Source organism: Pygocentrus nattereri, chromosome 13 (assembly GCF_015220715.1).
Source record: "Pygocentrus nattereri isolate fPygNat1 chromosome 13, fPygNat1.pri, whole genome shotgun sequence".
NCBI classification, from domain to species: Eukaryota; Metazoa; Chordata; class Actinopteri; order Characiformes; family Serrasalmidae; genus Pygocentrus; species Pygocentrus nattereri.
In genome coordinates, this window is record NC_051223.1 from 173,745 (window position 1) to 186,475 (window position 12,731).

General features: G+C 40.1%; 1 protein-coding gene across 3 annotated transcripts in view; it reads right to left on the reverse strand.

Annotated features, from left to right (window-relative positions):
- myof (myoferlin) overlaps window positions 1–12,731 on the reverse strand; it is a 67,015-nt gene that overhangs the window by 10,118 nt on the left and 44,166 nt on the right. For 2 of the 3 annotated variants that reach the window (XM_037544234.1, XM_037544233.1), the window contains 11 exons: window positions 12,629–12,728; window positions 12,329–12,406; window positions 10,651–10,832; window positions 7,908–8,066; window positions 7,696–7,797; window positions 7,116–7,277; window positions 6,851–7,016; window positions 3,227–3,297; window positions 678–686; window positions 483–581; window positions 119–247 (listed from right to left, as the gene is read on the reverse strand). In XM_037544234.1, the coding sequence (XP_037400131.1) occupies window positions 119–247; window positions 483–581; window positions 678–686; window positions 3,227–3,297; window positions 6,851–7,016; window positions 7,116–7,277; window positions 7,696–7,797; window positions 7,908–8,066; window positions 10,651–10,832; window positions 12,329–12,406; window positions 12,629–12,728 (1,257 nt within the window). Of the gene's footprint in view, window positions 1–118; window positions 248–482; window positions 582–677; window positions 687–3,067; window positions 3,125–3,226; window positions 3,298–6,850; window positions 7,017–7,115; window positions 7,278–7,695; window positions 7,798–7,907; window positions 8,067–10,650; window positions 10,833–12,328; window positions 12,407–12,628; window positions 12,729–12,731 lie in introns of all 3 variants that reach the window. The other variant, XM_037544232.1, reaches the window with a different exon arrangement.

Sequence of the window (12,731 nt, forward strand, 5' to 3'; positions counted from 1 at the left end):
ATTCAATATTTGTCTTCATTTGTCATGAACCTGCAGCTTCATTCTCAAATCTTGTAAATAAATTGAAAATAAAATAATGAAAAATGTGAGTTTTTTAATAAAAAAGGTAAGATTTTACCTTAAACTCTCCCACCACAGTGGGGTCATCATCACCATTCTCGTTCTGGCCTCGGTACAGTTTGAATGTTTTACAGAAATCGGTCAGCTCCTTATATTCAGCCACATCTTCAAGTTCACGATTGAACACCTGAACACATACAAGAATGTGCACATTAAAACAACACATAAAGGTGATTTTCCATAAAACGGAATATCCCGAATGTTTGTGGATCTTATTTTCCTGACCTAATATTTGTTTTACCTTTATGGCCTGTGTAATGTTGTCTCATGCTATTACATCCTGGCTTAGTTCATTCTGTTTCACTCCACACAAACCACTCCTTCACCAGGTAAATATTTCATGTACAGTGACTTGAGCTTACTTTCAGGGTGTCGTATCCTTTCTGAAGGTATGGCCCACATTTCTCGTGTTCTCCAATGGAAGCATAAAACTTACTCCACCAATCAATCGTCTCTGTCTCCTGTAAGAAAAATGTATTATAAATGTAAGATTTATAATAATAAATAAAAGTTGAATTTACCTCTATAGTAGATCATTGAAATGCCAAAAATCTCACCTTCTCTTGCTGTTGGGTTTGATGTCATGCAAAAACAAAACCAGACAGTTAGCTACGTGAGCAAATATCCATGGTCACTGTTGGAACAAAACCTTGTACCTCTCTTTCATTTCCAAGATAACAAGATTTTATTCCAAATAATACTGAAGCAATTTTAAATAACTAAGATACCAGGTTTTGATCTGACACTAATGATAAACAGACACAATTACACCACATAAACCAAAAAAGTACAACAGCACAACAAATCAGCAGGGCGTGGTGCTAAAGGTGAGGAAACTGACTCATTGCTAAAGATTAGATGAAGATTATAGTGATTATTCACATTTGTTATCAATCAGCAGATTAACAGGGAGTGGTGTTTTAATTTCTCAGGGAATCAGGGAACATTTTAAAGGGGCATTCCGGCCTAAAACTAGTAATTATTACGTTTTTCACTGCCCGAGTTGAACCAGAAACCCGATCTGGACTACGCATGTGCAGGAACGCTGCAAGACCCTACTGGAAGTGACACACCTCTGCTGCGCATACAAAGTGAATATCAGGTTTCTGGTTCAAAGCGGGGAGCAACAATGCTATGGCAGTGTTAGGCAGCACGGCGGTGTTGACAACAATCACAATTTCATATTGTTTTCCTGTTTTCGTTCTTCAGTGTCCTCTCACTACAATACTGAGCACGCAGGTCACAAATATGTCGCACATTCTTTGGGAATTCTTGTGGTGTTAACCCAGGGGTGTCACCTTGACACCTGCCATCCTTTCCTTGCTCAAGTTTATTAATGCTTGGGCTCAATTTCTACGCTGCTGAGCTGATATTAGCTGTTTATATTGGTTGAACTGCAGCTGAAGTGCAGCTAGTGAGTTTGGTGAAATGACTGGTGTAGAATTGTGTAAAATTTTTTAGAACTGAGGTGCTAATGGGCTAATAATAAAATTAAAACGCTCCTGCAATCCGGAAAGGATTGTGTTGCAGGTCTGATCTGATCTTGTGTTTGATTCTTGGGTGTTAACAAACCCTGACTGCTGGGTAGTGATGTATGATCTATAGGCCATACTAACATTAGCGTAGCTCTTACTTTGCTCGTCAGTTCTATGTTCATGCAGCACAAATTGGATGCCAGAGAGTTTTTTTACGCTTTCATCAAGAGAAAAGGAGCCAAACTGAGGTAGGACATCTAGACAGCCCAACTTTACACTGATTTTCCCATTCTCTCCACTGCAGTGATGATTGGAAGACATTTATAGGGCTGAATGATTTGGAGAAAATATGCAAATTTGTGATTTTTCTGAGGAATATTGTGACTGTATTTTTAATTTCGATTTCTTTTAAAGTAAAGCCAGGCAGCACAGTGGACAGAGCTGTCATCTCATAGAAAGAAGGGGGGACTAGTGGCTACTCTGCCCCGTTTGTGCGGGTTTCCTTCCACAGTCCAAAAACATGCAGTCAGTCAGACTGGAGATGCTAAATTCCATATGCAGAGCCTTATTTTAGCCACACCCCTGCATTTTAGAGCAGGAAGTGAGACTGCATCCCTGTCCTTCATGGGCCCATGGTAAGCAGTTACATCCCATTGTTTTGAAGTAAATGGGCCCCAAAGTCTGAAAATCAGCATGAAACATTAAGAACTATCACTTCTGAAACATACATTTTCTGCAATTAAGTAAATATTTTTGTTTTTTTAATGATTTTATGTTTGTACAACTATTCAAAGATGTGTTCGCTAGTCATGTACTGGCTAGCTTTTCTGAATTATGCTCAAAATTAGCTAAAGTGATCACTACTAACCCAGCCATTAAATATCTGACAATTCCAAAAAAAGCCCAAAATGGGGTTTCAACTCTGACCTTGAACCAATTTGGTAGAATGATCCATAAACAGCACACGGTTTGGTTGCTTTTGATCTACAGGCTGCAAGTTAGGTTACATTTTGGCAATTAAAAGTTGAGCCACCATTGTTGATAATATAGACTGTAATTAAAATTCAAATTGTGATTTAAAAATAATTTATCTTTCAGCTTTAGACAGTTACCACTATTATACTGTTGCTAGCTGTAAAATCTGTTATCTGGCTTATTTCTGCAATTGCCAAAAAAAAAAAAAAAAAAAAAAAAAAAAAAAAAAAATATATATATATATATATATATATATATATATATATATATATATATATATATTAATGCTTTTTTTTGCAGTCCAAAAATCCAACCCAAGGCAATTGTACCCTTTTAAAGTCCCTCCCACCTTCAAGATATATCATCAGAAGGAGGTGTTCCTATTCTTTACACCAGAAGGTCGTGCTCTAGAGACTACTTTTTGGCCAGAGTGTCCCTTTATGCTTAAGCAAAATTTGAGATTTTCTGCTTGCTAACAGTATTTATGCCATACATACACTGAGTGGAATGGATGGAGCCATTTTGCCAACAGCTGCTGAGATGCCATACATAAACTGAAAGTCACAACACTTACAGTGAAAAAACACACGGATACAATACAGGCAGCTCAGAACTGAGTTCCACATTATTGCAAAGCTTAACTGTGCGTACTCTACCTGGGTTTCAAGAAGGGTTCTTTCCTCCATGTTTATGCGGAGCTCCTGATGAGCAGTTGCCATCAAAGCCACTTCAGAAAAAGAAAATTTGTTTTCAGCATAAAAGTGACAACCCTGATGCTCAGACTTCATTGTGGAAAGTGTGGAATTCACACATTGTTTATTATTCTAATTCTTATTATTTGCATTATGATATTTGAATGCTCATTCTCCAAACAGCCCTCATCAAAACCTCTGTAGTATTTATGTTTCATAATTAACCATCATTTTAATATGTCCATTGCTGCAGTTAAAAATATCTGTTTCAAAACATAATGTATTGGTAGCCAAGACCAAGATGGTGCAGTGTTGCTAACTTAGCGACTTTGACGCTATATTTAGCGATGAATTGAGTTTAGATTAGAATTGAGAACCATTTGTCTCTGTGTTCTGCACACTGTGAAATTAGACCTCTGCATTTAATCCGTCCGTACAGTGAAACACCCACATACATGCACACTAGTGAACACACACACTAGGGGGCAGTGAGCACACTTGCCCAGAGCACTGCGCAGCCCTAACCACGGTGCCCGGGGAGCAGTTGGGGGTCAGGTGTCTTGCTCAAGGGCACTTCAGTCATGGACTGTCGGCCCTGGGGATCAAACCGACAACCTTCCGGTCCAGTTCCCTAACCTCCAGCCCACGACTGCCCCCCTTTTCAGACCCTCTAGCGACTTTTTCTGGTGTTATTGGAGACTTTAGGAGACTCTGAGGTGAATACACATGCTCTTCAGTTACTGTCCTCAGCGAGTAGCGGGTGCTGCCGTGAGCGAAAAAAAGAAAAGAATCAACAGAAGAAGTTCATTTACTCAGAGTTCATTTGTAGGTCTAATATATTCAGGTGGTTTTTTACTCATTTTTTCTCTCCCACAGCATTATTCCTTTATTCTATGGCTTCAAATACACGCAAATGGACAATTATGCAAATTAGGCGATGATGTTATTTAGTGTCTTCTAGCGACTTTTAGGACAGCCGACAGCCGCCTTCCTTGCTGAGGAGTTGGCAACACTGAGATCGCGAGGCTGAGCATCTCGCCAGTTTAAGCTAAATCGTGTTTATTTACCTACCGATATCTTGCATTTTTACTCAACTCACTCGTGCATACCTCAGATATGTCAGACAGACACTGCTTCATATTAATCGTCACTGCACAAACTTTGGACCTTCCATTCCACTCCAAACAGCTAAACCTGGAGCTGACTGAGACCAAACCTGCCATTCATACAGACCAAAATAGCCCGGCCACCTAGGATCTTCTGCGCCAATGTGTGGTCTCTGTCGAATATGCTGGACGGATTAAAGATCTGGACCCTCACACAGAAAAGGCTTACGGATCGCAGTTTTATGGGGGTTTTTTTCGGAAACTTGGCTAAGTGGCGATGTTTCTAACAGCGTGATGGAACTAGAAGGGCACACTCTATTCAGAACTGATAGGTCAGCTGCAGCTTCGGATAAGGAGCCGCGGTGGTGGTGTTTGTATTTATGTGTTTAAAAAAAAAACAAGCAATTTTAGATTTGTACTTCCAAAGTTTCATCAGAACGTCTCCTGCACCACAAGGGGTCAAAGAACTTTAGATGACGTTAACACCAGTGTGGCTAACGCCTACAATGCCACACCCCTCCCCCACATGGGACAGTCTGACCACCTCTCTTTGCCCCTGCTGCCCAAGTACACCCCAGTCATCAAAAGTGACAACTTTCAAAATAATAAAAACCTCCCCTAACCAGAAGCCCCAAATGAACAGAGAGGTTTGCCACCTTTTCAAAGCAAGAGATGCTGCTTTCAGGTCTGGAGATCAGGAGGTTTTCAACTTGGCCAGAGCCAACCTTAGTGGAGGTGTCTAAGAGGCACTTGGTCATGTGCTAAAAGCCTGGGCTAAGCAGCTGGCTGGGGTCTTCACAGACATTTTCAATCTGTCACTGGCCCAGGCAGCTGTCCCAACTAGCTTCAAGACTGCCACCATTGTGCCAGTGCCAGAGCATTTGACTGCTTCAGCTCTTCTTCCACCCTATTGCATTCACCCCCATCATCTCCAAGTGCTTTGAAAGACTTACTCTTTCACATTTGTCCTGTCTGCCTGTTACACTGAAGCCACACCAATTTGCCTATCACTGATAACAACCTGGAACCCTAATACAGAGAAAACCAAGGAGTGCCTAGTGGACTTCAGGAGGGACAGGAGCCAGACACACTCCCCCATCTACATCAACGGAGCCGAGGTAGAGTGTGTATCTGACTTCATGTTCCTTGGTATGCACATCTCTGTTGATCTCATCTGGTCTCTAAACTCCTCCATCATGGTCAAAAAGGTGCAACAGCATCTTTACTTCCTACAGAGCCTCAAAAAAAGCTCACTTGTGTCATAGAACACTGGTGAAGTTTTACCGCTGTACCATTGAGAGCACACTCACAAACTGCATCTCAGTGCAGTTCAGCAACTGCTCTTCATCTGACTGCAAAGCGCTCCAGCAGGTGGTGAAAATCCACATGACAATCATTTATTAGTAATGTATTCCAGATATACCACAAATGAACCAAAATCAGGCATATAGTCTACCAGGTGGGACCAAGTGATAAGTGTTACTTATATACACTATATGTGGACCCTTCTAGTGAGTTCACCCACTGCTAACAGTTGTATAGCACACAGCGCACAGACAAACACACAGTAGAGTGGGTCATACTGAAGAACTCACTGATTTTAAACATGGCACGGTCATCAGATGCCACCTGCCACTAGTCTGCCCTGCAAGATCTGTCTCGGTCAACTGTAAGTACTATTATTGCAAAAAGAGATTATCCAGGAGCCAAAACAGCTCAGCAACTGATGAATGCTGAGTGCATAGTGTAAAAATGTCATGTATCCTCTGTTATCAACTCTGTATCACCCACTACAGAGTTATAAATTGCCTATGGTAGCAACATCACCACAAGAACTGTTTATCTTCATGAAATGGGATTCCATGACCAAGTGACCTACACAGAGCCCTGACCACAACCTCACTCAAAACCTTTGGGATTTATTGGAACTTTTATCACAAAGCAAAGCTTCTCGACCAGTATCAGTGCTTGACCTCACAAATGCTCTTTTGACTGAGGGGGCACACTCCAAAATTATTGTGGAAAGCCTTCCCAGAAGAGTGGAGGAAGGCAATTCCATGTGAATGCTCATGGTTTTGGAATGGGATACCCAACAAGCTTAAATAGTTGTGATGGTCAGGTTTCCCCACTATTAGACAATTCATCAAACGTCCTCACATTATTGAACAAACCTTGTATCAAAGACTTTGGACTGAATATCATACAGACCAGTTTTAGGTGCACCCACATGGGATTCCTGCAAAGCTTCAGTGAGTACCACTTGGTGATTAACCAGCGCCATTTAGAATAAAACATTAGTGTTTCACTTGAAATTATACTACCTTATAAAGATGCAAACACTATGTAATGAATTTCACTGCACAGTGCCTGAATTAAGACACAGTAAGTGACAAGTGACTCACTACAGAAAAGTATTCACATTCAACAAAGTAAGTGTGTTTTAACATAGCACTAAGAATTCAATAAGGGATCATGAGAGCACCTTTAGATGCCATAGCCACTTCAGCCACTGAGCCGTAGGGGTCACATCTGTATTCCTCCAGTGAGTCAATGGTGCACTGTCCTACCACAGGCTTTCTCCCAAAAGGTCGGTGATCAATCACTTTCAGCACAATCGGAGGTGTGTAAATCTCCTCTTTGGGTAAGAGCTTCAGGAGCAGGTAGAGAACACTTTAGTACATTAAGACTTAAAACCTATGAATCAATTTGTGCCCAGGATAAAAACAGGACAACAACAATGTTCTTACCACTTTCAAAAGAAGGACGTTTCCAGAGAAATTAGGGTTTTTCTTCATGTTCTTGATGACGGCAGACTGAACTCTCTCTCCTCCACACTCCACAACCAAGCTGGGGGAGGTGATAGGTACCAACTGATACGTCTTCATGTTACGCAAACCCCAGGCCAAAATCTGCACAAATCACACCAAGAGATAACCAATATGCAGATGCACCAGTCCGAAAATAAAGATGCACATATTTTACTGCACAACTACTGTTTATTTACTGAATTTAAAATATTAGAAAATAACAAAAAATGTGTCCTGTGCAAAAGTTTTCACCTTCTTTGTGCAATAAAATCTGCATAAAAAGGGCCATATTTATGTTTCCTCTATGTTTTCTGTATAGAAGGTGTTAACCTGTTTTCACTTAAAATATCAGAGACATTTAAATCTTTGCATATGATGATACAGGTCAGTCAGGTGATAAATCTTTTCCTAATGTCCTTAGACATTATCCAACTAATTGGCCTGACAAATATTGATGTTTTTTGCATACATTGTGTATGCAAATATCTGTAGAATCTATGTAAATTCCAGTTTGCTTTACCTCTATGGCGGTGAGCTGCACTACTGGACGAACCCCCTGAGGCACCATGTACAGCATGTCCCCTCTTTTTGGGGGAACAATGGGTAGATCCGTCTCACTGCCCTGAAGAGAGTGACAGAAATATGCCTAACTACAACTACATCATTTCACAAATCCTTTTAAAGGGAATGTTTAAAGGGACTAAGAAAAATGAAAACCAGAATAAAAGTCACCTGTGTCCTCAAAATCAGCTCTGCAGACACCAGTATGTCTCCAGCAGGCTTTCCCATGTGGATGACAGGGCACCACGTCAGTTTAGGAGTTGTGTCCGCAGCAGGGTTCAGTTTTACTATGGGCAGACATTTACTCCTACCAAGCGGCTCATCTTTACCCTGCAGTGTGCAGTATAGATGTTACAGCATCCTACACTCAACACATACACAACCATTCAGAAGTTTGGAATCACAGTTAAATAGCTTGGAATCACCGTTTCTAATCATATAAAAGTCGTTCTGTTGTAGGTATATGCATTAAAAGGAATATTTGTGAAAAAGTTAGGGTATCGCTCAAAATTGGATATGAGGATAAAATCACATTAAAGAAGTAAATGATCACTGTGTGCACCAGAATGAAAATGTTTTTGATGTGTTGATCACTATTTTTGAAATGATAAATTTTAAGCAGTTTGCCTATTTACCATTAGCTATATCAGAAGCTACAACACTACAACTATTAGCCTACATGCTAGCAGCTACAGAATGAGTAGTTTTATTAAGAGAAAATGGTAAATTTGCTTTACACATCATGTAGAAATCATTTTCGAATCTGTTATTGTGCTAATAAGGTCACAAAGTCTGCTAATTTAAATCTAGCTAGAGCGCAAATGAAATCAGTCTTCATGGATTTATGTTCATGTGGATACAGCAGGTCAGAGTTTTAAAACTCGGAGGACAGGTATTAGTTGTATTGTTTTATTATTTAATCAGATTTCATTATGATTATTAGTAGTAGTATTAATATGACCCTGTTTCCAAAAAAGTTGGAACACTGCAAAATAAACACAATGCAATTTAACAACACTCTGTGAGCACTGTGAACCTGAGGAGACCAGCTGCGATAGCTTTGAAAGTGAAATGTTTTCCCATTCTTGCTTAATGTAGGATTTCAGCTCTTCAACATTTTGGAGTTTCCTTTGTCGGGTTTTTCATTTTATAATGCAGCAAATGTGTGTGACAGGTCTGGACTGCAGTCAGGCCAGTTTACATTAACATTTACAGCATTTGGCTGACGCTCTTATCCAGAGCGACATATAACTTGATCATTTTACACAGGGAGGCGAAGGTGGTGTTAGGAGTCTTGCCCAAGGACTCTTATTGGTACAGTGTAGGGTGTTTGCCCAGGTGGGGGATTGAACCCCAGTCTACAGGGTAGAAGGCAGAGGTGTCACCCACTACACTAACCATGGAGTTCAGCACCCAGACTCTCCATACTGAGCCATGCTGTTGTAATACATGCAGAATGTGGTTTGTCATCATCTTGTTTAGATAAGCAAAGCCTTCCCTGAAAACGATGTTATCTGCATGGCAGCATATGTTGCTCCAGAACCTATATAAGTCATTCAGCATTAATGATGCCTTCACAGATGTACAAGTCACCCATGCTATGTGCATTAATACACCCCCATATCATCACAGATGCTGGCTTTTGGACTGTTAGCTGATAATAATAAGCCGGATGGTCCCGGATGATCCCGGTGACAGCGTTTCTAGATCTTGTTTATATGTTTTAGGTACTTTTAGACTTTAGCAACTTATTTTAAGAGTTTTAACTTCTATTTGTGGATGCAGACAAATCATGTTCACATGCAATGATTTCCACTAAAGAATCGTGTCTGTTTTTAATGCAGTGCCGTCTGAGGGCCCAAAGATCACAGCCAGCCGATATTGGTTTTCGACCTTGTCCCCTGCATGCAGAAATGTCTCTGGACAGGTGGATATATTTACTGACCACAGTGGACTGCAGACTGATCAAGAAGCGCTGATGTTAATAACACACGGTCAGAATGTGATTTAGATCAGCATTCGAGATTCTGGAACAAGCATGCGTATTAGCTCTCGCTAAATAGATGCTAACACGACTACTTAAACAACAGAGAATTTCTCAATACTCGATAGTATTGAAGTGATTTCGTCAGTACCATATTGAACCAGTATTAAATTTAATTACACAGCCCTCTTTTAAACGATTCCTGTTGTATTCAAGATATCGGCGCTGGTCCTGGAGTCTCCACTTCCACTCGCGATTATAATGCACCACATATATCACTTTACCAAGACTGGGGGTAAAAACTGGCTGTGAGTTATGTAACACCTGTACAAACATTGTCAGAATAATTACTTTTTTTGAGTTTCTTACACATTATGTCAGAATATTATGTCTTAGTTTCTCATAACTGTTACTAATGATGCTGGAATAATCATTTAAGTTAATATTTCAGATGAATATGCAAATTTAAATAATAATTGGAAAAGAATACAACTAACTTTTTTCTTCCTCTTAGCTGGCAGAAACAGGCTTTTTAAAAAAGCCAAACATGGATTTATGTTGCACTGGTCATATGGATGGGATGGATGGTCATATGTTAATTACAAAGTATTTTGCATGGATGTTCTTAGTACATAACCAGCTAAACTGGCCACCTCCACCAGCACAAACAATAGGTAGACTGTTAGTTATTAATGCCTCTCTTAGTAAATCTGCCCTCTAGTGTTTTACTTATTTACCACTGTTTACATAATCCTAACTAGGAACTGGATTCAAGGTCTGGAAGGGAATACTTCAGACTTAAAAACTCAGTTATCCTCTCCTTATTTTTAATGACTGGCGTATTAAAAAGATTTCACATAGTATAATATAATCACTTACACAAATAATGTCAAACAAGTTGTTTAAGATAATGAAATTATAAAAACCAACCACTTGGTCACTGTCGAAAACCTCCAGCACAATTTGGGGTGGGTTGCGAGACAGCGTTTGGGGGTCGCCACAGACTTCCACACTGTTGAAGATAACGGTTTGATCCCACGTTGGGTTCAAGGTAGACTTGACGATTTCTGTGGTGTTGCTCATGTGTAAATATGATACATGTACATATGGATCTGTAATCAAACCAACACAAAATAGGTTATTAAGAATGGTTAGTGCTAAATAGTGCTGTTTTGACATATATGGTCTTCAAAATACTTTAATATTAAAAGACATGCAAGGTAAGAGTCTCATGGAGCCAGGCGTGATCTCATACCGAGAATACCTGCCAGAGGACAAGCTGTCAAACTTGGTGCTGTACTGCAGTGAAATCACTGCAATCAAGTGAATGCCCTCAAATACCTCAAGCCTGTGCTCTTTCACTGTCTGAAATGTACTCAGTAACACAAGAAAGAAGCTGTTTATATCAGAGATTCACTTTGTTTTGTTAAAGGTACGCTTGATGCACAAAATCAGTTAAGTGAAATCACTTCAGATACGTTGAAGGCAGAGAGAGGATTGTTTGCCAACACAATATGGTAAAAAATAGTTTACCAAGCCTGGCCAGCTGCACACAAATTCACATTATGTCCATTAGTGTCCAAGACGGAGGAGCAAAATCCTTTTATTTTAAATGCAAAGGAGATTCTAGCTGCACTTGCAGGTCACAGGACAGAAATGAACTAAACATGACTTCAAATAGATTTCAAATAGATTCCATCAGCAGCTTGCTGGAATAGCTGTGGATGAAATTCTCATCATTGCTAGGTGGTAAGAACATGTAAGAACATGCTGGTTAAGTGGTGCCCTTTTAACACGCTTTTTAACGGGCATGACAGGACACAGTTCAATGAACAATAAAAAACAGTTTTTCGGAACAGAAATCAGAGAGCTCATATTTTCTTGAATGTGGCAGCCAATTTCAACATCACTATTACTCAGGCTGTATCATCACAACTGTAAATGGCAGAGGCAATATATAGACACTGATAACCCACTGTCAACGTTTATTACTTGCCCAGTTAAAGCATAGTCCAGTTTAATGGAATTTTATTCCTGTTGCAAGAGGGAATTTTTCACTTTACTTCATGTATTGTGTTCTCCGCACATGCAAAAGACATCTACATGCTTAAGTAGGCTTTTTGGGGCATCCTCAGGCGGAAGTTAGGAGGAGAGCAAGGTGTCTAACATCCACCAGCTCCGTCATGTCATCATGGAGCAGTGGAAGAGGATTCCAGTAGCAGCCTGTGCAGCTCTGGTGAATTCTAATGGTGGCCACACAAAATATTGGACTTTGAGCACAATGTGGACACCTTCACTGTGAGGTGGACTCACTTGTGCTGCCAGCTATTCAGACATTAACGTCTGTGTGTTGTTCTTTTCAGAGGACAGTAAATCTGCACTGCTGTACAAGCTGCACACTGAGTGCATTAGGGTGTATTCAAGTTTCATTTCTATAGTGTTGTTCCATGAAAAGATCTAATAAAATATTGGCAGAAAAGTCAGGGGCATACTCACCTTTGTGAGATACTGTATATTCTAAAAAAATTCACCATGGTTGTCCAAGGTTTATTCTCGGTATGAGTTCATGTCTAGCTCCACAAGACTAGTTGGGTTGTAGTTCACTCACCTGAGAAACTGTCTGTGTCCAAAGCAATCAAGTTTCTGGCCTGGTAAACGTAGACCCGTAGGTGGTAGCTGTAACATCCTGCAAACATAATAACAGGTTCAACATTAGTTCATTTCTTGAGAAATGCATGAAAGGAATAAGAAACACACATCTTGCAGTTGAAACAGCAAAAAAGCTACTGCTCTAATGGCTGGAACAGTATAATCTTGGAAATGGGGATTTTCCAGGGTAAATATTTATCCGATGTAGAACCAGACTTTTGGAAAACAAACTCTAAGAATAACTACTTCTGTTACTTACGGTCAAAGGTACATGACACATTGGGTGTACTGGCTCCAAACAATTTAGTGGCGTCTGATTTTGATCCTTTGTCATCCCCCTTTGCTTCCGCATCAATTCCCTG